Genomic DNA, 26,491 nt, shown 5'->3' with positions numbered 1-26,491 from the left:
AAAAACACGGAATTATGCAGTTTTCACTTTTTCACTGTGAACGATAAACGCCCAGAAATACAGTATAAAACCCGTGCTAAACATGAGAATATCCATTCTAAAGATAAGTCCCCTTTAAGCTCATTTACATGGACGAATTAATCAGAACTAAGCCGACACAAGGAAGAAAATACCATGCAACAATATAGTTTCTTTAAACTTATTGTAACATTTATTGTAATCGAGGTCATCCTGAAAATTCCTCTTGACAACAGTTTTAAGATCATGCAGTCCAGCCTTATTACCATGATGAACCCCATCAGGAGTCCAGGTTAGCAGGGTTTTCCAGTCACCCTCTTCTCTCCATTGAAGTTAGCCAATGAAAGACAAATGCTCCCATCCTTTTTAGTGCTGGATATCATTAGGCTCATACTGCAAATCACAACCTGACATGTGGTTGTCCAATTACACGTGCTGCGGCGATGGAGACTTGTGGGTAACAGAGAAAGCGGGAGACCAGCTGCCTGCTTTCGCTAGCGGCTGATTTCCCGACCATTTCAGCAAATATAAAACCGAAGCAGACACACACACATATGCACCCATGGGGGAATACACATGGATATGCAAAACAAACAAGCAGGCGCATTCACACACACCAGACTGCTGAGCAGCAGACATGCGTGTGCTGTGCTCTCTAATGAGACAGTTATATGACCCATCACAGGCAGTTAATCAAAGTCCGGTACTGGAAGCTAACTCATGCTAATAAAACTTTAGGTAAACATGTCAGGATTTCCTTTCGCTAATAGACTTCAAACCACTGTTGATAAGACAAACTGAATCATGACAGCCCCTTACAATGCCAAATAATCCCAAACACAATAGAAAAATTGGTATTAGGACGTCCACCCTTTTCCTGTCAGTGTGTAAATACATAGCTAAATAAATACCCTAAGAGTGTTCAATGTGTCTTGTTCGGAGGGCTTACAGCGAAACCTATTACTTCACTTAGCACAGGCTCAAGAAAGTAGTTTAGCTCTCACCCTGTGAATCCATTTGGAAGAGATAGAGCTGTTTAGAGGATATGGCAGGGTGAAAATGAGCCTTATTCCATTAGGAAGGTTTCATAGAGTAGCACACAATGGGGCTTCTCAAAGTAAAACACCTGAAACCCAAAGATCCTTGAGAGGAATGCAGAGGATTCAAAGCAAAAGTAAAAGGTGTAATTAAGGTACTTAACAACACTTGAGCACTTTACACAGCAGTTTTTGGAATATTATTACTGGAACTTCATGTTTACAGTTTTATATGATAGAATATACTAGGGCTGGGCAGTAGGGCCAAAATCCTATATCACCATACAGGATTTTTGATATCTCAATAACGATATCTATCACGATATATATCATGTTTTCTGGTAATTTAACAAATAATTAGTCTATATGAAAGATCTGTGTGAATTAAATACTTAAAGTACTGAGGCCTGAGTCCTTTTCCGCACGTTAATGTCCATGTTAATAAACAGCAGTGTTGTGGCCAAGTCATCTTTGCTCAAGTCTCAAGTCATTTTTTCTTGGGCAAGTCAAGTCACAGGTTATTTCAAGTCAAGTCAAGTCAAGTCACAGGTTATGTCAAGTCACTTTTTTTCCACCCAAGATCCAGCACTCTTGCCTGTAGTATCCGGTCTTTATAAAGAGAAAAGACAAGGTGTTAGCAGCTCGTCTAATAATGATGTTATTGGCCAATTTATATAACCTGTTCAAAAAGTATGACAATGAATTGTATCTGTATTATCTTGGCACAGACGCAGCCATGACGATGGTCTGCTCTGAGACCGTATTGAGTAGTAACGAGTACGACTGATGAGAGTTCTCTTTGGGGGCTTTGATGTTGCCATAGCGAGGAGTTTGACTGAAAGCCAGCCATCCAATCATGACAATGACATACCGGGGAGCTTTTTGAGTCGTCCAATCATGATTCCCAGTTTGCGCTGTGTACATACTTGATAGTTAGACAGAAACTTGACAACATTGATCAACTTTTATAATTTTATATTTAACAGCTAACATTCGAACTCATCCGAGTCATCATGCCTCAGGTGCAAGTTGAGTCTCAAGTCATTTATTTTTTTGTCAAGTCAAGGCACAAGTCATCAAAACAGTGACTCGAGTCCAAGTCACCAAGTGTCAAGTCCAAATCTCTGATAAACAGCGCCTCCCTCTGTGGTTCGCTCCAGGATCGCTCCCACGTGCGAGGATTAGAACATAAAGCGCTGTCAAAATGACGTAAAAATAGCCGTAAAGCAGTTCAGCCACTGGTTTTGTGACATCACGATAGAGACGATACAGAAAAACACATACGATAGACATTTTCATGTTGTTTTAACGATATACAGTATTTTGTATGATGTCATATTGCCTAAATATTCCTGCTTTATTTTTTCACCTATTGGATTTCATGATTTAAAGGATATGCACAGTTTTCATTCACTTTAGCATTTTATCAAAGCAAAATTAATAAACATTTACAAGTCAAGGTTTCCTTTTTGTCCACAAACCGGAATTTCTTTATCAATGGATAAAAAATTTGGACATCTGACACAATTAACTTTTCTTTGAACTATTGAATAAAGATGCTTCTGTACAGACCAAAGGAATGAAAATGTCCTAATCATCATATGTATGCAACGGCCTTCAGAGGCACCACACTGCAAATCCACTGAACAGAGACCTTTTTTAAAAGATTAAATGAGGGGCGATGTTTTGCAAGTAAAGTGTTGATCAGTCCAGAGAGAGTTCAGGGACTTGGAGACTCTACAACAAGAAATATTAAACCTCTGTCTGAATGGTTTTAAATTGCTGACATGAGTATCAATGGTTTCAGATTATATCACCACCAATATTGTTCAAGTCTGGTAGGTTTAGACCACTTAAACTGCTCGGTAAAGTAAAGTAAAGATCGCATTCATGGATAGTAGAAAACCACGTTGACAGTTTGGGGGAGACGGGTGTAAAACCACCTCATTTAGAGTTTTTGTTGATCATGCCAGAGTAAATACAGGACGTTTTAATAACTTGGCTTTGGCGAGGACATTCATGACATTTAACAGCCACAGAATCAAGTATGATGACACATTTACAATTCTAGGAGAGCAGGACAAATTTCAATAGGATATTAACTCCTCCGACAGGATGTGGATTGACACAAACTGCTGCTCAACTCTGCTGAAAAGTTGTTAAAAATCATTACAGTTTCTCTGTTGGAAACCTCCAGGAAGGTGTTTCTCAGATATCTATGAATACTGGGAAAATATCATGACACCTCTATCTTAGGAAACCTCTTAGGTGTTATTTAAAGCAAAAACAGACAACCTGAGAGGCCGTGCAGCTCACAGGGCCAGTGGTTCAGAGAGGTATTAAAGCATCGGAGCGGGGGACAATGTTCCCACCGTCCCCACAATGGGCTCAACACCCATCTTCCAACCCCGTCCTCCGGGTCACATCAAGCCTTGAATAAGCTCCCTTCCTAAAGCTTCTGGGGGTTTCAGCCATGCGTCCAGAGCATCAATGGGAATAGTGTTCCTCCCCCCACTATGGCCAAATCAACTGTGGGAGCACTTTCTCCTCCTCTCGCACCCCTTTTATTCTCGCCCTGCTCAGACCTGAACAGAGGAGGGACGGGAGAGAAAAGGCACATGCCTTCACGTCCGCTTCGCATGCATACAAAGAGAAAAAATCAAATTGCTCAGACATGCACGCATGCGCACACTCACGTATGACCGCATACTTGCTCACAATAAGCACACCTCATCTAATACCAAGAGGGACAACAATGAGAGGGTGTGAAAAGGGGGGAAGACTGAATAGTTTGAAGCTGTAAGGGAATACCTTCACTTTAAAAGCTGGCATTCAAATGACCAATAGAGAAGGAATGAAGTGTTATATATTCTCATGATGATTTTCAGGCGGTCAGTAGAGTTGGTAAAACATTGATTAGTATCGTAAATGCCGCCGATAGGTCCTAAAATGCGATATTATACTTATAAGTAGCCTGCACAGCAAAAATATTTATCATGGCTGCCACCAGAAACTAGCAATTTAGAGGGAAAAGGCTTATTTCAGGTTAATTATTGTGTCAAGATAGCAAACAACAACAGCGCAGTGCTAGCCGAGCGTGTAACGCTAGTCAGAGCTAGCTTAATGTCAGCAATCCATGTTTGCTCATCACATATTTAAGGGATGTATTTTTTCCTAAAATTGAAAGTTAAGATATTTTTAACAAGTAAAAACACAAAATAAAACTGTTTCATGGTAAAAAATCTGGGTTTCTCCGATGCTCTTCGGCAGACATCAGAGGCTAACCTGCTGCTAACGTTAGCGCAGCTTGTTTCAAGGTGCTCAGTTTGTCAGTAGGTCAGGATTCCTTCAGTGTATCACATCCATACAGGGTAAGTACTATAAAGCTGTTAAAAATGACAATATGTGTAATTTCGTTATCCCTTTGGTAATAATAATAACTTTACTTATATAGCACCTTTAAAAACAAGAGTTTACAAAGTGCTTTGACAACCAAGCAAAGCAGAAAACAAGCAAAGCACAAAACCCAGTAGGCAGACACAAGACCAAGGGGACAAAGCAGGAAGAAGTAGAAACAATAAATAGAAATAATATAACTAAATGAGATAAAAGGAAATAAAAAATGGTATTGCAGGGTAACTCTGTGTACTCAAATGTAGGTATCTGAATTGGCATCATGAAGGGAAAATAAGGTATCAGAATATAAAGTTTGACAATTAATTGCTTGTATTTTTTTGACTGATTAATGCTTTGACTACGAAATGTCAATGTGTGTGGTACTCAAAATGGAGCGAAGCCGAAAAATCCTCACATGGAAGAAGCTGGGAACAAGTGTTTGACATTACATGCTGCATGCCTTTGATGATAAATTGATTTCCTAGTTAGCTAGAGCTAAAATAAAGTAGAATAAACGCCACAGAAGAATAATGTAATAGGTGGAACATCATTCTCCCCTGCTCGTTTTTCCTGCTCGACAGCCTGCTTGCCCTTTTCATCTCCATTCACCCTGTTTGTAGAGGTGCAGTAATAACTGAACAGGAAAGGGGAGGGCAAACAATGATGATAACGTTCCAGAGACAAATTAAGACTGTTGGGTCGCATCAAGCTTTAATTAGCAGGGTTGCAGACAGAGCGCAGACAGCAGAGACGCTGCGGCTGTATCGGATTTCACAGACGGTGAAGGTTGCGTGTCGAAGCAGAGAGAGAGGCCAGGTTACAGACAGACAGACACTGCGAGCGAAGGCCACGCCAAGTGCACTCTGCATTCAGAAACAATGAGATCCTGGGAGGGCTGAGGGGACCCAGACAGACATTGTGGAATTATTCATTTCCACCCACCGCCACAGACTGCACCACGCAGACCGCTGGCCTCCCTCTGCTGACTCCGGCTCGAGCTGTCTGGTTATCACAAGCACACCCTCAGACCTGCTCTGTCAGAAACAAAAGACTGAGCAAACGTCAGAGGCTGAGTCTCATCAGGGTGCTGTTGCTGTGAAGCAAAGTGTATCTGTCAAGCTTCAGTTTGTTACTGATGGGGGAACTGAATGCTAACACTTGCCTCCAAACAATCCACTGAAAATGTTAATGTCTCCACTAAAAATACCTGAGGAATTAGGTTTTCCTTCCTGGTGGTGATTCCTATACCAAGATTTGAGTATTAGGCTATACCAGGTACCCCTCTCATACCAGTGCTTAAAAAATATATACATATTATTGGTGAAAATACACTGATTGTGGACATTTTGCTTGCACTGCACTCTTGCTGTTTCCTATCGTGGCATAATAATTTATGTGTACCCATCTCTTCTTTTACATTTCTTACACAGCACTTTCTAATGACATCATAAAGATGATAGCTGTTAAAGGAGCAATTCTCCCCTGTAAAAAGCCACTGACGCTGGAGTGAAATACTACCGTTTTCCAGTCAAGGACATTGATCGCTGCAGGCAATGACTCAGAGCGGTACAGAATCTGAAATATGACGAGAATATACCGGTGGATCGTCTAAAAAATCTTCATGTCTGCAGTCTACATCTCAAACCTGGCGATTTTGAACGACACATGACATCAGAGGCGGGCGTCCAAGATTGAGGAAGCGTAGTTTAGCGAGATCCCACACTATGAAACACGTCATCTAGCGGAGGTTTTCCAGGGCCCATTGGAGAAGCAGATAGCGTCCTAACGGCATTAGCTCCCCAGAATAGCGCAAACTTGCCCTTTAAAGAAGAAGACAGGAGTGGACTTCTTGAGGAGGTTCATGAATTCTGGTGTCAGATTGGTGCAATCAGCAGTACCGTATATCACAATTTAGGAGGTATTGGAGGTTTGAAGGACGACTCACACAAAGCAGAAGAACTCATCCTGACGGTCTCGGAGCAATTTTCTTTTTCTCTGTCTCCAAAGGATGCTGCTTCATCTCCAAAAGAATCAAGGTCTCTAAAATTGAACTTCAGATTCTCAGATATGTGACCTGAATAAAAACAATGTGACTTAGTTCGACTTAGGTAAGCATAGTTACTTGTTTCATAAGCCAAATCCTCACACATCTTTAGCCAAGAATAACCTTTTAAGGATATGTATAATATCTCGATGCAAAGTGCAGTGGTGAAATGCTCCTTCCAAAGGCCTAAACCTTCAGAATCAGGTGGCATTACACTGTGTACACTTATATTATTCAATGTAATTCTCCTCATACAAGCTTCAATAAAAACTTAAGACATGTTGGTCTCTAGAAAGAATTGGAACAACTGTAATCAGCCTGTCAATCAGAGTGCTCAATCCAACTTCGGATAATGTGTGTGAACGAAAAATACAGTGCCTAAGAGAAGATTGAGGTTATATCTGCACCCACAAGCCGTGGTTTCAAATCAGCATTATATTTACCCTACAAAGAGCAACAGACACTTCAATGCTGCTGCAATGTTCTGAATTCATAGAGCCACTTTATGGAAGCATCTCTCTGCGTGTCTCTTCACTCTCCTTGAAACATCTTCACAGAAAACGCTGTATGTTTTCCGCTCGCTCTGCGTGCTCGCAGCTTTGTTTTTCCTCACTGTGTCCTGACCTAATTACCATGTGAATCCTGCTCGAGAAGGCCACTTTAAAAGTCCACAATCTCTCTCTCCGCTTCACTCTCACATGCCAGGCTCAGGGAGTGCAGAAAAAAAAAAAAGAGAAGGAGCAAAATCAAGATCAACGGTCTGCAGAGCACGTCTCAGCTAGCCACTCACCGCCTCGCAGCACTTCTCAGAGCATCCGTTCTGGGTTTTTAAAGCGAGGGAATGCATCTTTGTCGAGGCTGCTTTTCAAAGGGTGCATGAGGTGTTACAGTGTATGAATAACAGAGATCCGGTTCTTATATGCGGCTGCAGATGTCCTGGAGTGCCTGTGCATGAAAAGCCAAAAAGCCGAGTGACAGACTAACAGCAGAAACATCCTGCAGAAGGAGTTGTCACTTCTTTCTGCCTTGGTTTTGGTCGGTGAAAAAAATGCACTTTGACATGACGAAACAGTCTGTCAACTCAGGGAAGACAAACTCTTTTTCCTTTCAATGGATTTTTTTAGATTTATAGACTTTGAGCTATCTAAAGGGTAGCTGTGTAAAGAGCGTAACCTCATACCTGACTGAATCATCTATTATCTGAATCAGTCTGTTATCTTTATAGACACACACAAATGGTTGAGGTCAGACTATATTGAAACTGGTATCGTTTCTCTTTTTCTTAGAAAGGTAATATCAGAAGGAGGAGAGGATGGATCGAGTTCTGCAGGCATTAAACTTTCATATCTGTTTGTCTCTTCTCGAATGATGCCCGCCGACAGAACTAATCCACACGGCACACTTTAAATATGCATCATTAAAGAGGCTGCTGGCTCGTCTGCTCCACACCTTCCATATTTGTTAATGAAAATTCAATATTTATGTGCAACATCAGATGCCTTAAAGATATAAAAATCTACATACCATCAAAAACAAAACACTTTCATGCTTACAAACTGTAACTACATGGAGATCAAGGAAAGCGGGAGGAATTAAAAGAAGGGGAAAGCGGACTAAGAGGAGTTTGCGGGGCCTCCGCTGGCCTGCTCCCCCCTCGCCAGGACCTGTCAAGAGCCCTCATAAGTTCATCAAAGATGAAAACCTGTTTTCCATTTGAAAGGACCGACCCAGGACACTAAAACAGCTCTTCATGTTACAAAAGCCTTAATCATCCATAAGACAAGCATGTGGGCCGGACAAAAACCTGTAAGAATATATGAATATCAATCAAAACGTGGGGGGGATATGGGACTTTCACACGTGTTGATTAATGAGCAAAATAAAAACAAGAATTGCACCAACCGCTGTTTTGAATTCCAGCCGGGAGAATTAAGCTGTTTGGAAATGAAACAGGAGTGAATAAATCAGGACTCTGCTATGGTTGTCAGCAATTATGAGTCTACAGAGAGAGAAATTAGAGGAGCAAACCTGCAGAAAACCACTCGTATAAACATCAGCAGTTATTCTTATCAAATGATTCCAGGACGACATTAATATTTTCTGTTTCTGGCATATTTTAGAGACAACACAAGAGCTCGACTGCAACACAAACTTATTGTCATCCGACTCGTCTCCCAAAGCAGCCATGCTCGGCTGCATTTGAGAGCCGTTTGAGTGTTAATGAATAATACAGAGCCCTTCATTGATGCTGTTGGAGACACTGAACCTCTGAGGCTTAATAAAAAGCTACAGATGAGAAAAGAGTGCTGCTCTAAAACCGCGTAAAAGCCCCCGTGGTGGTGGAAAATAGCTTTCAAGTGAATAAGTTGTTTGATTAATTAAGTGGAGTGAATGTGATATTTTAAGCCTTGAGTTTTAAACACCGGTTATGGACTAAATGTGTGTGAAAGCTGTTAAACCGCCTGCAGAGAAATGCTTGTTCAAAAGTGCTTGACATTCACCCACCTGAGGCAAAGCACACAAGTTATAATCCAATAAAGCACTAAATGTTTCCATTTGTCCGAGCCTGAAAGATTGCAGCACGAGCTGGTCTGCAGGGCTGCCTCTGTGTTCACTTGTGGAGGACACAGCAGACAGTCAGTCTAGCTCATGATGCAGCAAACTTCACCTGGCAAGGTGTTCTCACAGCTGCACACTGCTGCTAAACACTGCCCTCTGTTGCTCTACAACGACACAGCCCGGCTGCTGCTCCAACAATGCATTACAGAACAATCAACTTAAACACATGCAAGAGGGAAATGTCCTATTTTATAACACTTTATTCCTCTGTTCAGCACTCAGTCTGCGGAGCTTTCTGCAGGACACGCATCCCTCTTTGGAATTCCGCGCACTTCAACATTAAGCAGATCGGGGATGTCTGCATGTATCGCGGAGAAATGGAGAGGCTGTCCGTCCAAGTGACAAGCTCGTGAATAACGAGTATCTGAGCTTTGAGTGTTATCATGCAGAATCAGTCCCACGGACATTAGCTGGGATTTGGAGCGAATAAAAGAATATAAAACACTTTGACTGAATGTGCGCAAAGGCTGCACATTCCGCGCGTAAAAGCTAATTTGGTAATTGGAATTGATCAGCAATGAGGTCATCCTGGGCTGTCTTACGTTGAACGTCAAAACACACAAAGCGAAGTTGAAAGAACAAAGTATTTCTCACATTGACGCCTCGTATTTATGGCCACAATTGTGTTGTAATGTTTGATAATAGACTCTTTGAGGGAAAAAATGCACAACCCTGAAACAACCTGCTTTCTCGATTGATGTAATTATCAATAAAGTTTCTCCTGAGCATCATTGTTAAAGTTCACATCTCGTATGGATCGGCACCGCAGAGCAGCGTGCAGAACAAAGTAAGTTTGAGACGGCAGGCTCAGGCAGCTCCTGCAGCCCACAAATGCTCCTCTGATCCTGGGATGAAACGTGAGTGGAAAGTAAAACTGGCGTGGCATAAAGGAGCTGCAAACTGCTCTGAATAACACATGCTATCAACGGGAAAACCACCTCGCCTGAAACAGGCAAAGTGGGCAAAACCACAGAAAAGTGTTTGCCATTAGAATAAAATAGACACAATGAGAAAAGACTGCTCGAGTGAAAAACATGCTCAAGAGAAAAACGGACCCACAGCATGGCCGAGCTCACGAGTAGCCAATCCATTAGTGGAGGATGGTGTTATTTTTTATTTGATCTAAGCAGGTTACTTAAGCTAAAACAGGCTCTTGATTTTGCCTCCAGTATAAGAAACGGTACATTAATCAGAGTGGTTCTACCCTGTTACAACAAATCTAAAGCGGGATGCAAGCTGAAAACTGCTGCAAAACCCACCTAAAAAAGTGCTTTTGTCTCATCATATTAGGTATTTTTTCAAAGCACAGGATGAAAAAGTGATTTTCCTCTTACCTTTGTAGATGTTTGTATTCCGCAAGTTCGTAAGAAAGCCAGACAAAGATGGGGAGAGAATCACTCTCGCACTCTAAGCAGTACAGACAGAAACGGGTTCTACTGTTGTGTCCTGAGCCGCTGTGCGCGTCCCTCTCCGAGCGACCTGCAGCCAACAACTGCGCTCTCTCTCTCCTTGAGCGTCGGACGATACCACCGGGCTGAGGTGGGGGGGGGGGACAGGGGAGGGGGTGAGAGGGGGGGGATTGTGAGCAAAGATGGGGCCGATTTGCAAAACGCAGTGGGAAGGAAGTACGCATGGAGACCCTCCGGAGAGAGAGAGGAGGAAGAGTGTCGCAACAGCGCGTCCGAGCAGAGGAGAAGCAAGCAGTGTTTGAGAGTGAATCACAGCGTGGAGCTCAGACAGGCAGAGAGGCTGCTGGGAAAGGTTTGTCCCGCGCGTTGTTGTCTGGGACTCCACGGTACCTGCTGTGTGTCTGGGTGCGGGGGTAACCTGGCAATATAACTCCACTGGGAATATAAATGTTTTCCATGTTGGTCTGCTGTTTTGACCGATGTAGACTAAGAAACTTAAACAATGAACACAATGATGGTTATACTAACACCAAAGTCAGTCATTACTGGTCTGTTCTTTTCTAGCAGTCAGGTGTAGGCTGAGGAAAATGGTACAAGCCAAACCCCATTCAGAAAATAATGCTTTCTGCTGGGTTTTTTCCCCCGTTTGTACCTATTGTGCAACAGAACCTGATGGAAAAACTGAACCGAAAAATAATATAAAAATAATTAAAATGTTCGACGTGACAACGTTTATACCAACCTAAAAACGATTCATTTATACAGTTATACATCACTCTGATATCAAAAAACAAAGCAACACGTTAATTCTTTTCTATTTATTCTATTCAAATCTACTCTATTGTATCAGTAACTAGCACCACGTGGGCTATAAACACATGGGTATAAAGATATTTTATGAGAAAACAAGTGAAAACCAAACTTCAGAACTTTTCTGTTTTCTTTTTTTATGCCTTGAAAAGTAAGTGTAATTTAATTAAATTCACGTTTACTGCAATTGTAATGACATCTTACCAATCTATGCAATACAATCAGTATAAACCAAACTCCATTCAAAAAAGCATTAATTTATGGCCAGGGCAAACGGAACTGAATTAAAAGGTCAATTATTTGTATTCTATTGCTTCTTCCCATTTCAAATATAAAGCTTTCGAGGGTGATTTTGTTTACTTCTTCACATCATAAATACTCTAGAGCCTGTTTTGTTTTACTTTAAAGTCTGAGTTCATTGTATTCATTTACTTGAATTAGCCCTCGCACTGCACTAAATCAGATAGAGCACATCTTACAGCTATAATCAACCCTAATTCTCCGAAGGAAAGGAAGTGAGATTGATAAAGAGCTAATTAAGAGCCATTGAATCACAAGCCAATTTACTAATTACCCTCATGTGTAATTAATTGTCTTGCAATACGTCTGCAGTACGCTGATAAAACAAATTCATGTTGACAATAGTACTTACATTCATTGTCAACGAAACAACATGATAGTATTGTTGGAAGCTGGTTGAAGGTGGCAGGTGCGACACCTCCCACTGAATATTCCCTAACACTACATTTCCCAGGGAGCCTTGCGCGGTGCCCGAGAATCCGTGGAAAACCCGTTTGCGCCTGCGTAACCAGACGTGGCAACGGCATCATGGCCTCTCGGAGCCGCTACGGGAGTCGGATGAGAGAGGCGAAAATGTTCATGCTGGTGTTGCTGGTGAGTCAAACGAACCTCTTCTCTGTGTGTTAACTAAGCTTCTGCAGTTTTCTGTGTAATTCCTGGCGGCTGGTTGTGTCCGTGTAAAGGAATTGAGGAGCAACAGCAATTCAAAACGCTCCTCACCGCGTCCCCGTGCCTGTCCGCCGTGCAGGAGGTAAAGTTGACAGCCCTTGACTGAACTTGGGGCGCTGATTTAACTAGCTGGTAGTTATGTGGGTGGACTGCGGTAACTGTGGCGCAGGTAAAAACACTGGATTTATCTTTTATGGCTGTCTGCACAGAGCGGTTTGCTGGCCAACGATCGCCTGTGTGATACGGGGTCCCTCCCCTGTGTGTGAGCTTTAACGTTAACTAACGTCCGGTAGAAACATTAACCACAGGGTAACCAGAGCTCATACACTTATTTAACGTTACCTGTCTTACTAGCTTGTGCCGTATTCAGCTAAAACCTCCTCCTGTTTTGTTTTCTCTAATCCATTTTGTAGCTTGGGTTATTGTTTTTAACACAGCAGGGCTCATCTGTTCAGTCATTGGTGATAAGAAAGGGAATTGAAAGTTCTAAAGTCAGTGACTTGCACAATGTTGGACACTCACAGGTGGGTGTGAGCTAGCTAACTATAACTCTGTAGTACATCTGTGCAAAACTAAAGCGCCCTTGGGCAGTAGTACAGTATTCTTCCATGTCATGTGACTGTCAGAACTGAACTGGTTAGGCAGCATTATAACTACTCTTGAATGAATGAAAATTGCTGTTGCTTGAACCTTAGAATTTAGAGAGTGCCTGCAGCTAACAATTAATATTTTACCATAAATCTAATCTAATTTATCAAGTCTTACATGATATCTTCGAATTGCTTCAATTCAAAACTGCCAAATATTCAATAAACACAGCAGCAAATAACTGGCATTTTTGCACTATATTAGGACTATGTAAGTCTTTGCTGTCTGTTTTAAACACAAGGTCCACTCCAGTAGCTATTCATGAATATATATGGATATTCTCATATATTGCATGGGTTTCACATTTTTGGGTGTTTATCGTTCACTGTTAAAAAGTGAAAGCTGCATAATTCCGTGTTTCCGTATTTTTATAAAGGTAGCTCTGAAATGTGCCGCTCGGAACAGCTGCAGGTTTCTACGTAGAACCTTGCTTTTGCTTCTTGCCCTAGCTTGTAGTCAAGTGGTTGTCAAGATTTCAACTTACCATTCCGACACCTCGTGGCGATTCTGGCTTGTACATATAAGGCTGAATAAGCGATCCTGGAGCAGCCATGATTTCTACAACTTTGGAGTGATAGTGCAGTGCAGGCCCCGCTGGGGGAGGGGATACGTGGTCACTCCAAATACTGTCAGCCAATCGTGGCTAAGGTCTGACCTTTGAATGGGAAAATGGCTTGTTTTCGTTTCAGGAGGATGGAGAGGCTCCGAAAAATAATTGAATTAAAATTTTTCAGTACGAAACAAACTTTACCAACGTGATTCAAAAACACAAAAGAATAATAGAACAATGATTGCACAGGTAAAATATGTGTCCTTTAAACACAAGGTCCACTCAAGTAGCTTTTGATGAAACTTTTCATCATATATGTCAGCCTTCTTCTGAGGAAGAAATTTCAAGTTCACTTTCAAGTATGTTTATAGTGGGCAGGCTCAAAGACCCAGCTGTCATCTTCACGGTTTAACTAGCTAAAACTCATGCTTCAAAATACATCAGTCTTGCATCAAATCCTCCCTTCGTGAAGGTTACATCTGTTTTCGTTGAGAGAATCATGGACAGGTTTTGACTGAACGCTAAGCAGAATTCGATGTTTGTATGTGGTGCAGTCGAATTGTATTGCGTTAGGATAAAGAGTGTCCATTTCTTTAATCATATGTTTGATATTTTTTCTCTCCACTAACATCAGTGAGGGCAGGCTGAATAGCCTAACAGAAAACACATCTCTCTGTTTTATATCAACTGATTTTGAAACTGTGCAGAAGTAAGTGGAAGATAATGGCTTTCCGGAACTATCGGAAGAATACATCTGAAAATCTAATATGAAAGTTGTCTGCAAATATATGTAAGGATATGCGAGGTTTGTAGCGCGGGAGCTAAATCACTATGGTCCTTGTTAAACCCTCCATTGTCTAATCACTCACTCATCTCTGCTGAAGAGCCAGCTGTATCAAGTGTCACATTCATGCCACTGTCCACTGTGCTTAATACTTCTACAGACCTTTTCCTGCTCTGCTTCCTATTGTGCATCATGCCTTTGCAAACATGGGTGGAACTTGGGAGTATACTGCACTGTATGTAGCTTGCTCTCTGTATTTGTACAGTGGCACTTTGACATTTGCTACATGGGCACTGTGCCACAGCTAACAGGAACTGAAGTGAAATCATGACTATGATGTTAAAGTGCTGACTCAAGGTTTAATTCAACAGTTTTTACATCCATATCAGGTGAATCCAGATCTTTTTAAGTACCCGGATTTTACAGGACTTACCTTAATCGATTTAATATTTGCTTGTTCATCCTTTACAGTACACAGTCTGGAGTCTTCTACAGGCTACCTGTTTGTCTTGTCTGTATATTTAGTATAATTGATCTGCGGCATTGTAATAAAGTAGGATGGATCATAAAGTGTCGACCCTGTACGCATTTTATGGATGGAAACACCCTCAAGTTAAAGTTGTTAAACTGTTATATCGTCATAGTCAAATATAATATACAGGAGTAAAAGGTTAAACAGTAGAACATGTATTCATTGTACTAATGCATGAGGACTGCACTGTGTATGTATCATGTAGAACTTGTCTAGATATAGTGGTTAATCTGTTATTAAATCCATGGTCTGGGTAAATACTAGATTCTGGTGGCTCCAGGATGTCCTTTAATTCCCGACAATTAAGACCCATGAAGTAATTCCTGTGAAACTGTCACTTCACAGCTCTTGATAAACACTGGCTTGGTATCAGCTTGTCTTTAAGTAAACAGGATAGTAACAGGATACAACAAGCAATTGAAAGAAGTCATCTTTGGCTCTGCGGTGTTGTGATTGGGATGTTTAATTTGATAGACCAAATGTTAAGTAGAAAAACAAAAACAACAACCAGTAGATTCATTGATAATTAATCATGACATACCAATATTTCTGTATAAATGTGACAAATGTTGTCCTCGCCACCGAACACTGGCCTGTGTGGGTTGTATGAAGGTGATTCCAAGGGAGGGGATAAACCCACTGCAGCACTTTGTTGGAGGGCAGCTGTCTGGACGGTAGACTCCTGCCTGTCAAAACAATTTAATCCAGCCTCCCTCCCTCCAAACACACAGCCACACACACACACACACACACACTCACCACGAAATGAACTCTTTGATTCCATCGCCCATGGCTGGCACACTCAAAATGCTGTCTCCCTGTCAATTATAAATGTGCTTTTTCAGGCCAGAATAATCAATATGTGCGTGCCTACCTGTTTTCTGTGACATTTTGTTTACAGATTCACAGAATAAGCATGGCCAGGGGGAGTGGCCTTTATTGATTTGTCCCCAAAAAACAGATTTTGCTGGCATTTGGTCCTCAGCAGGAATTCAAACACTGCAAATACACACTGCAATAATCAAACTGAAACAAAGCGTCTGCTTCTTTTATGAATGATAGATTCCACATCAGTGTTTATCTGCGAGAGATGCTTTGGTTTCTGGGAACTTAAATCAACTTAGATAGTGACTTAACAGAGATGTATTTAACAGTAAAGCTTTTAGATGATGGTGAAACCGCCTGTCACCGTTCTCGTTAGACAAAAGTAACTTCTTCAAATTTTGTCCAACCAAAAGTCCAAAACAAAAAGATGAGTTAGAGAAATGTAGAACATAATAGACGGAAATCTTTACATTAAAGAAGCTGGAATTAGTGAATGTTTTGAAATGACCTAAATGATTAATCAGTTATCTAAATTGTTTACAATATAGTATCCGGCAATAATCTGATACATTTACTAATGAATCTTTACAGCTCTAAGCTATGAAATGTATTTCAAAAGAATAATGGGCTGTGTAACAAATCTCCATGTTTTAATTGTAATATCTGTAAGTGCACTGTGTCAGTACTGAAATTCAATTACAGCAGATCCACTTGAGTCAGTCTTACAGTAGGCCTATATCCATCTGTAACTACAGTGGAAGAAAGCTGACACTTGTTAACATAAACAAGTGCAGAGTATCTCACAGTGCTTTTACCTTTGAGCTGCTGAGCCTGCAGAAATGCAGTAATTGAGCCGAACTGGGCCAAATTCAACACATAGGATTATTGACACACTGCACACAGAAACACAGAAAGTAATCTTTGAATGTCCCAACAGAAGAGTAGAAGAACAGAACAATATGTTAAATTCCACCCAGTCGTTCAATATAACATTTCTTCCTTAGTCCATAATACTCAAAATTAGGAAATAAATCCAGAAATCATTGAATTAAAGAACAAGTAAACAAGTCTGTATCTATAAATCCTCTGCCATTATCCAGTATGTAATTTGAGCATGTTAGTGGACACAAGCTCTCTTTGGACTGGAAATGTGACACTTGTTAAAGTTGCTAATTGATTACTCCCCCTCAATGGAGAGCTAGGAAGCATCTAAATCAGCGCTCTTTGTCTGTTATCGGATGTTGCATAGCCTCTATTACAATCCTCCAGTCACACACACACACACACACACACCAACACACACCTGCCTGGCTCATTAATCAGGCGAAAACTCAAGGCAAGTGCCTGACAAACACTGCTTTGATTTGTGCTGATTCAGTAATGCTCCAAGAACTGGATGCCATTCATTAAGCAGATTTGTCACAGCAGATGGAGAGTGTGAGCGCCCAGGCAGGGGCTGGGCACCCGCTGCGTTGTTAGTGCCGCATTTATTTACAGCAACGCGACTGGACATAACCTTTATGACAGATAAGGAAGGTCGATGTACAGCATAAAGCATTAATAGATTTTCTCCAACCACTGAGTCATGCGGGGAGAAAATGCCAGTTCAACAGAGTCACCACTTGCATGGTTGTGGTTTAATTGATGATTTTAAAAAAAACAGGTATTTTCTAGGTGTTTGAATGAATTTTTTAAAGAGGTCACACTTTGTTAATGCCAGTTGACATTTAAGCTGTTGTCATAATGTTCAGCCAGCGGTGAGAGCCAGCAGCTCCTGTGGCATTTAAGAGCAGAACCCAGGTTTATAGTCTGGTGTAGGTGTATTTTTACTCTTGCCTTTAATGTTGCATTTAAGGCCCATACCTTGGCAGGTCAATATAGTATATAATATTGGATTATCAGCATGGAACTAGTAGTAGGTAGCTAAAACATATGCAGTCGAGTACAATAACCCTTTAATGAACTGTTGATGAAACCGTAGGGTCAGTGTGAGAGCTGTACATTGTGGTGCTGCTCAGTTTTATTGTGTATTAAGGACCCTGTATTATAGAAAGATCCTTTTTTATATAGTATCATTGTCTATACAGTACCCAGTTGAAGAATATTGATATATAGGTATGTTTTTTATTACCTTTTTTTCTCCTCAGCTTTATTGTAATATAGAACATTATCAGCTCTATCAATTTAATCAGTGATAGTTTTGATTCATCTGTGTAATATCAAATCCTAGGTACTCCATGATAAGATTTAATTTCCTGTTTTTATCACATGATGGAGATGGGGAACTGTAGTGCATCATTTAACTGTGATAACATCCACCGCTGTCCTTCATCCATTCGTTTACAGATATTTTTGCATTTTTCACATGCCCCGCCGAGGCATGCTCTGAGCCTGTAAATAAACAACAAAAGCAGACTAGGGTCCAAAGGATTAACTGATTAATCAAGTAATGGATTCAAACAGCAACCTCTTACATCAGAGATATTTTTAAATCAGACTTTGGCCTTGGTAACCGTCAATGTGAAACTGTCATTGTTGCTGTAACTAAAAAATAAAAACATAAATAATGAATGTAATTATCAGTAGAAATAAATCATTAGTAACAACAAGTGTAGAATAGTGATTTCTGATTATGTGCTGCCTAAAGGTTTTAGCTGCACCATGAGAGGAAATATGCACATATTCATGGATCTGGCTGCCCACTTAGTGATGGTAATGAGGGTCAGTTATTAGAAATTCAAGGAAAAAATAGATCATTATGCCGTCATTGTAATCCATTGAGCTGCACATGTGCATTTTAACTAGATGGCATCATTCCAGATTTTGTGGGGCACAATAAGATATCTTAAACCTCAATAAAATGTGTTTTTTCCTTTACAAAGAGTTCCCAATGGACTCCATAGAAACAGGCCTTCATTACCATCACTAAGTGAAAGACTGAATGCTCATTTTTTCTTAAGCTGAACCCATCGTGCACCTCCCAATCCATTTTGTTCCACTGTGCAGGCCTTATGAATTACAAGAGCTTTAAGTAGAACACAATATACAATGAAGCCCCAGAGCTGCAACCTATAAATAGCACTGAATGTGAGGTTAAAAAAACATGTTCAACATAGGTGATAAATTAATTAAAAATGGGTGTTTATTCGAGCCTTTTATATTGATGCATTCATATTATATCTTTTAGATTCGCTTTAACCAAGGACAAGAAATTTGGAAAAGTTTTATTGTGTTAGAAGTTATTAATGACGGGGGCTTGAAGCTAAACCCTTTCAACTCTTAAAAGAAAAAGTGCCAAATAATTCCATGTGATGAAATGACATAATAGCTGAACAATTGAGAGATAACCAGACAAGTGTTTTGATGAAGATTGCTGATGAAAACAGAGTCTAGCTCTGTAATTTATCATCACAAGCTCGCCTTTATCATTTGCAGTTCAAGTTGAAAAAACGGCTTTTATTGTACAAGGCGAACAGAGAGAAGAGGAAGGAAGGGTGCACCAGCACTTAGCAGATAAGTCAGACACCATTAAAAACTGGATTGTCATCAAATCTATTTTTATAAAACATTTATATTTTTGACTTCCACTGTTCGTATCCTCTGAATGCACTCTATATAAAACTGCTCTGCCGCTTTCCTCTTTCTTTATTTCAGCTTCCTGTGCATGGGCTTCATTGTAATAAAGCTCCAGCTTAAATCGTCAGCAGTGCAATAACACCGCCTCTGAATGGACCTGTCACTTAAGATGCTTTGTGGGAAAACTGTCGGCACAGTCTTGTTATTTCTATTATTGTACGTCTGTCACTTACAGATGACTCATGCCTCAGTTGGTGGAAGATTCATGTCATATCTGAGATATCGGCAGCGCTTGGCTTGACGACAGCATCAGTTTAATTCTCAGCTGCCTCGACTGTAGGTGTAGGTGTGAGCCGGAACATTCCGTGCTACAGGAATTACTTTAAAATGTGTCTGTTTGCACTTCCTGTGGTGGTTTTGTAATCCGTGCATGGCCAGTACTCGGCTCAGGATGTGTTTGATGCTGCATGCTATCCACGTTTTATGTTTTAAAGCACTCTAAGAGACCATGACATCAGACGAGTCTCTATTTATCTCTTTATAGGTTTGAAACATGCCAACTTAACCGTCATAAGTGTGCTCAGGTACTAAACAAATAGCACTTCACCTGTAAAGTCATGTGGCAGCTGTTCAATGTTGTATTCACTTATGTCAGTGATAACCTGATGGTGAGTTCCTGTTCAGGGGACAGGGAGTGTTTTCACTGGCAGTTGCGAAGCGGTCTGTCATGCAAGATTAGTTTTGCTTATTGTTTATATCCCAATTTAGTGAAAGGAAATGTGAAAACTCTTCTCAGAAATTTTTTTTTATATTTATGTAGCTTTTTAGATTTAATGTGCATATTTATCGACATCACTGAAAGACTAAATGTCAGCACTTGCTTACATTCTCAAAATCCTAATCGTGAAATAATCTGCCTCTGGAGTTTAAAACCTTAACGCCTGAACAGTTGAACGGTGGCTTTGTAAAGTTTGTAACCTAATCCTCTGCTGAACATCGCAGCTGTATGCATGTTGGATTTACAGCGGTTTTAATTAATTCCAAAGCCAAGCCAGAGACGCATCAAAATACCCTTTATGATTTCAAAGCCACTCCTCATAGCTCCAAGGCTCTGCTGAACACGTACACACTTTTTATTGATTTATTGGAGAAGTAAATGTTCTTTGGACCGTACTGAACATGGACGAATCAATTGTGCACAAGTGGGTTAAAGTACTGGAGTGGTTTGAAGTTGTATATTTTTATGGTTTGAATTGAAATAGCGAGCTACACACTGTTCACAGCAGACTTAAAAGCCCTTTGGAGGTGAGCATTTGAATTTCAGAACATCTTCAAGTGAGCTACTTAGATTCTATTCTATTTCTGTCATATATAGAAGCATCACTTAAGGCTGGAAGGCTGTTGTCACTTTAGCTTGCTGTTGTTTGTACCAGAAGGAAATGAAGTACCGTAAATGTTTTAATATTTAAGGAGAAAGTGAACAATATCATCTTGTTCACTTTGCATCATTTTGATCCTTCCAGGTTGCATCATATTCCCTATCTCACTTGGATAAATTGGAAAACCTGCCATCCTGTCTCATCTCTCCCTAATCTTGCCTTCCAGACTCACTCCTATAATTACTGAATGTCCACCTGTGCAGACAAGTGTCACCCAGCCAGCCTCTTATTAGCCCACCCTTTACAGTGTCTCCCATGAGTCCCGAGCCGAATACTGACACATCACATGTACTTATCTTGTCGTCACATCGACCTAATCTGACTCATGCTCTGACTGCGAGAGACAAAATAAAAACACACCGTGTCAACATAAATAGTCCTCAGACTGACTGATAATTTGCCTCAGATATAAAGTATATCCTGAACTCAGCATTTAAGTTGTCTTTTCCTCTTGTTCTTAGCCCTTTGGCTTCTCTTTGTTAATTTAGAAATTTACTGATGTGCAAAATGTACTGTCTCAAGATTCCCTTCAGACTCACCTCAGAGGAGCATCCAGTGGGGAATTAAAATTGGAAAATGAGCCTGACAGGTGCTTGTTTTTATTCCAGGTGATATCACTCATCAGGCAGGATCCGCTGAGCGAGCACGCCGTGTTTGCTGTCTAATTTAGTCCTCGCTAGGCAGAAAAGAAGGGCATTTTAATGAATGGTGAAGGCACAGAGTCTATTAGAATGCATGGAATTAACTTCATATGGCTTAAAAGTGTAATCACTCTTTTTTTCATCGTGGTCTGTGATTAAAGTGCAAGCCTCTCAATATGGGCTTTGTTTGCTATATTAGGTGTTTCACACCATTAGCTAGACGGCCGCGGTTTGGAAAGTCGAAGGAGCCATTCAGACTAATGATGCAGATGTGCCCACCTGTTGCTCACTTTGAATCGCCTTTAGTTCAGGCTGATATTGGAAGCAACACCCAGCCTTGTTTGTGCCATAGCAGCTGAAATTAAATCAATAATTTATTAAATTCAGTGCTGAAGCTCTCGTATAGCTTTTCAGTTCAGTGTTAAATATCAAAACTGTTGATTTTGTTTATGGCAGTTATGAGTCACAGCAAAGATATACAGTAAAGCAAGCAAATACAGCACCCAGCCACATTTCCATTCTGATTCACAGTGCTTTGGACTGCTGCACTGTTTTGATAAATATAAGATTAGAACTCTGCGTCAAACTCTTTCGCTTATATCAAACTGATATTTATGTGCCCCAAAGCTTACCACAAAGTTCAAACCCTGGCAGCAGCCCGTCGAGGTTTGAATTTCTTTGGCAGGATAAAGAAAATACTTTTAGCTTTACCAGAATTGCAGCTAAGTTGTCCTTAGCTTGGCACTAAAGTAAAGTTCAGAGTGTAAATAGACGGGTCAAAGTCTGGGGAGGACTTTTAATTGCATCATTCAAGATAGATACAAATCTGGCCTGTGGGATTTTCTTGGGGGTTACACATAAGACACTAAAATTGTCATTATTTTGATTTTAATATGGACATATTTGATTAGAATTAAGAAAGTAAATTATTTGAATATAACAAGACATTTGTAGCTGGCTCTGGACCCGTGACCTTTCTCTCTGCTCAGTGTTGTACTCAATATTTTGTATGTGTTTGTGTGTTTCACAGGTGTGGCTGCTGCAGGTGCTGGAGGCAGTGAAGGTGTCTCCTCTCATAGAGAAGGTCAGCGACCACAAAGACTTTAAGAAGATGCTGAGGACGAGAACCAACGTTCTGGTGCTCTACACTAAGACAGGTGAGAGAACACTGACAGCCATGATGAATAGTTTATAGACAATGCTGTAGATTTAACCAGAATAGACACCTGGGGCCGGTTTCACAAAGGTGTTTTAGACTGGTCTATAGTGTTAGGCCAGTCTTAGCTCATAGATTAGTTGAATGCAAGTTAGACTGTTTCACTAAACTAAAGATGGACTAATTTTAAGCCAAAAAGATTAGACATCTTACCCCCAGGCTAACTCAGCTCTAAGACCATGTTACCATGGTAACAATCAGTGACACATGCTGACCAGTAGCATCAAGTTTTGATGGTCCTTTCAACGGTCAGGTTAACACTGTTTACTGTTGCTGCATTTTTTTGTTGTTGCTGAATTTACTTGCTGAATAATCCAAGTAAAATGCCCAGTACCTCGGATAGACAAACATTTTCTGCTGGGGTAAACTGACTTGAGCGGTTAGATGCAGTTACTTGGTGGGCAATTTTTTTGGTTTTGAAATAAGTCTTAATTTACCCAGAATTCAATGCACCATAGTCCTGCTTAAGATAGTCTAAACTGCTCTGTGAAACGGATGAATTTAGACGTCTATCTGAAGTCTGACTATTTGTTATATCTGAGCCACAGTCAGTCTATCTTTGTGAAACCGTCCCCTGGTTAAAGGGGACAATATGAAGAAAACAACATGTGTCTAGTTGTGGTGACATTATTTTCTCGTACAAGCACAAAATAAAAAATAATTATGGTAATTATGATCAATTTACAATAAAGTTATTAAGAGAAAAGCAGGAGAAAGAAGAAGGCACAAAAACACATAGGAACCTCTTGACCCCACACTATATCCAACTTAGAGAAGTGAAAAATATCTTGTAACCAATATAAAGTGACATTTAAATAACGTTTTATTATGTTCTTCATATATATATATATATATATATATATATATATATATATATATATATATATATATATATATATATATGAACCAGATCCTAGTCATGCATCTGTGCAGTTTTCTGTCTCTTAGTTGGTATGGTATACTTTTTGCTTAATTGATAAAAAATTATGTAATTATGCAACAATAAAACATCAAATTAAGGAATATATAATAAGAGTTTAATCACACAGTGGCATATACTACAGTCTGTTTATCCACATGTATAACTAAAATAACATTTTACCATACTTTATTATAGATGCATTTAGATCCCATGTTTTGTGCAGCTTTAGCAGCCTGCTTTAAAGGGCGGTCTATCTTAATAAGAACCTTGAAATGCTTATCTTATAAAATCGGGAAGTAGTCGTAAAGCAGAAAAATGTGAGTGAGTTATACAACAGCGTTTCTGTCCAACCGTTAGGGATCTCCTAATGCAGCCCAGTAGATTTTAATTTTAATTTGCATATTTCGTGGAGAAGAGGAATATTCTCAGCAGGCTGTAGAAGGAGCTGCTTGATATTACTAATTTTTCATTCAAAAGACCCTCCTCCCCTTCAATAAGCGGCAGCGGGCTCTCAGAGCCCCACAGCTACAGATTTATTTGTTTCATAATTCATGGCCTGTATCAGCATGCATAAGGGCACTGGATACGGCTCCTGTGCATCGAGCTGTGCCTCTGATTGATGATTGATCTCTTGGTACAGCGTCACACAGACATGCTTACTTTAAGGTTTGCCTCTTCACGCAGGTTTACTGCTGCTTTAATTTCTCTCTTCACTAACCAATTATCTCACCACTTCTAGCTGCATCAAAATCACCCCCCCTCACGTGTAAAGACAGTCTCGCCCTGTTCACCCCATCACCCTCCTCTGACCCTCTGCAGTCAGTCTAATCCCTGTTGTGATTTGCTCCAGTTAGCTTCCATCAAACGTAAGCGTATTAGAAAGTCTACCTGACAGTATCTGCTTACATGCTGCTCCATACATGGTTAGAAACTGACAAAGAATTACCCGATGTTTTTGTTGCTAACCCGGTGCAAGGCGGCACCCTGGGGAGTCATAGCAGTGCCCCTAAATCTAAATATAGCCTTGGCCTAGAGTGTTGAGAGGATTTCTACTTTTTATGCAGTGAATAAAAGACATTGGGTTTCGAGGGGAGTGTAAAAATGATGTATTGTCTTACACAAGTTCCAATATTACACTAAGTTTACTTTACTCGCAGGAATCTCCTTTTCTTGCCATATCTGATAAAAAATCAGTCATATTACTGTGTGTGTTGTTGTAGCTTGTACAGTTTATTACACCAGTTTCTCCTCTTTCTTAACACAGAGTGCAAACTGCACAGCTCAGCCATATTTTCTCTCTGACACGGTACATTGTGCGAAATCTCCCGTGGTCATGAACTCTCTGTGTCGCCCTAGAATGAGCTCACACTTGATGTTCATCATTGCTCAGAGTGTGGTAGAAAGCAGCATGCAGCAGGTACAAACTAGAGACTGCACAACATACCTGCTGTGCCTTCCCCCCCCATCCGCTGAAAAGTTGGTCTACTTCTGCAGAGTCTTTGTGTCACCTTATAATCCTCCCATCCCCTGCTTAGTCACTCTATTGTCAGATGTTGAAAGCTGATGTAACTTATACCCCATCCCTGAACCCATCCAGTGAAAGGTATTAGAAAGCCTTCCTCCATCACCCCCGCATCCCAAACTCAGTGATCTCTTTCTTTGCCACTTTGTTCTTCAGTAAGACACTGAGCTGCACTGTAACCCAATTCCTCCTCGCTGTGTGACATGACAGTGTCCTCTGTGTCTCGAGGCTCTGGGTACCGCTGAGCTATTGAACGGTTTTGCTAACAACTCTGACCGTTGTTGATTCTCTGTGTCTGCAGCTACATCAGGGGACTCCTACCTGAAACTGCTATCAGATGTGGCCCAGACAGTAAAGGGCCAAGGGACTATTGCATGGGTCAACTGTGGGTAAGTAATGGACTATTAAAACAATCATATAGTACTTAAAACACATTCGTCTGCCTCCTTTAAACCCATTGGCTCCCTGTCTCTTTCATCACAATGGCCTTTTTTTGTTTGACGTATTTCTGACAGCAGTTAAAAAGGCAGAGCAATTTAGACCTCCCAAGAATGTCTCTTCTGCCATCCATCAAAACAATTTATGGCTTTTCGATGGAGGTGTAAATGGCCTTGTTCTGCCGGTTCTATTGTACGAGCACAATTTGACAAGAAGACAGTCTCCTACTGAAGCTATTGATGCTTTGGGTCTAATGTGTTACATCTCTTTATACCATCTCAGTTCTTCTTTTTCTGAGCTGTCATTGTATCCGTTTCATCCTGAAATAGTTAATGAATCATAATGAAGGCACTTGTTTAATGCTGCGTGGTGTTTCTCTGAACACAAAGGATGAAACTGAAGGATGATGTTTAAAGTTTAGTTTCTGTATTCAGATAAATGTGTTTAAGCAAATGCAGAATTTGACTAGTTGCAGTTGTTTTCCTCCCATAAAGTGGGCTTTGCATTTCATTATCACAGATTAGCTGTATCAGTTATGCAGTGCTGAAATGATGAGTCAATCGAGGCTGGGGATCGTTTTATTTCTTTTCGATACCTTGCTTTTAAAACTAATTTTACAAAACAATACTTAAAGTTATAATATCAAAGATTTGTCTGTTAAGTCATTATCTATCACCGAATGAGGTAACACAATGGTGATTGACTGAGGGTTGAGGGTAGGCGGAGCTAAGCGGCTGCCTTTTGTCCCCGGTCTCTGCGAGTGTTGTGAGTAAACAGTAATCTACTATCGATGACTACAGATACAACTTCAACAACAAGTGAAAATCCAAAGAAAAAGAAACAAACTCGACGCTCAGATGAAGCAAACAGTCTGAAAAGGAAAGCGACCGTCAGCGAGGAAAATCATGAGTTACAACCGGAGCCAACCGTGGACGTCACACATGCAGCACTGTCTGGATATCTGGGAAGTGTGCTCCTGCAATGACTGTTTATCGCCACAGGTGGCGCCAAAGAGAACAAAACTGAGATCTTCGAGATTATAATTTTTTTTTAAAATTTGCATTTGTAAATGTCAAAAAACATGAAGCCATACCGG

The 26,491-nt window shown here is 40.5% G+C and overlaps 2 protein-coding genes across 4 annotated transcripts in view; one reads left to right on the top strand and one right to left on the bottom strand.

Moving 5' to 3' along the window:
• The window catches only part of sema5ba (sema domain, seven thrombospondin repeats (type 1 and type 1-like), transmembrane domain (TM) and short cytoplasmic domain, (semaphorin) 5Ba), a 211,110-nt gene extending 200,576 nt beyond the window's left edge, over nucleotides 1-10,534 (bottom strand). For 2 of the 3 annotated variants that reach the window (XM_069662946.1, XM_069662948.1), the window contains exon 1: nucleotides 10,449-10,527. The gene's annotated coding sequence lies outside the window, so the exon portion shown is untranslated. Of the gene's footprint in view, nucleotides 1-10,448 lie in introns of all 3 variants that reach the window. The other variant, XM_069662947.1, reaches the window with a different exon arrangement.
• A 1,627-nt stretch (nucleotides 10,535-12,161) lies between these two features.
• Nucleotides 12,162-26,491, top strand: part of pdia5 (protein disulfide isomerase family A, member 5) — a 61,143-nt gene continuing 46,813 nt past the window's right edge. Inside the window, exons 1-3 of the mRNA XM_069663101.1 lie at nucleotides 12,162-12,227; nucleotides 22,328-22,454; nucleotides 25,259-25,346. Of these exons, the coding sequence (XP_069519202.1) occupies nucleotides 12,162-12,227; nucleotides 22,328-22,454; nucleotides 25,259-25,346 (281 nt within the window). The remainder of the gene's footprint in view (nucleotides 12,228-22,327; nucleotides 22,455-25,258; nucleotides 25,347-26,491) is intronic.

Source organism: Semicossyphus pulcher, unplaced genomic scaffold (genome assembly GCF_022749685.1).
Source record: "Semicossyphus pulcher isolate SPU_LCO1_2020_fin unplaced genomic scaffold, fSemPul1.0.p SCAF_15, whole genome shotgun sequence".
In the NCBI taxonomy this organism is placed as follows: domain Eukaryota; kingdom Metazoa; phylum Chordata; class Actinopteri; order Labriformes; family Labridae; genus Semicossyphus; species Semicossyphus pulcher.
This window is presented reverse-complemented; position numbering and strand designations above follow the sequence as displayed.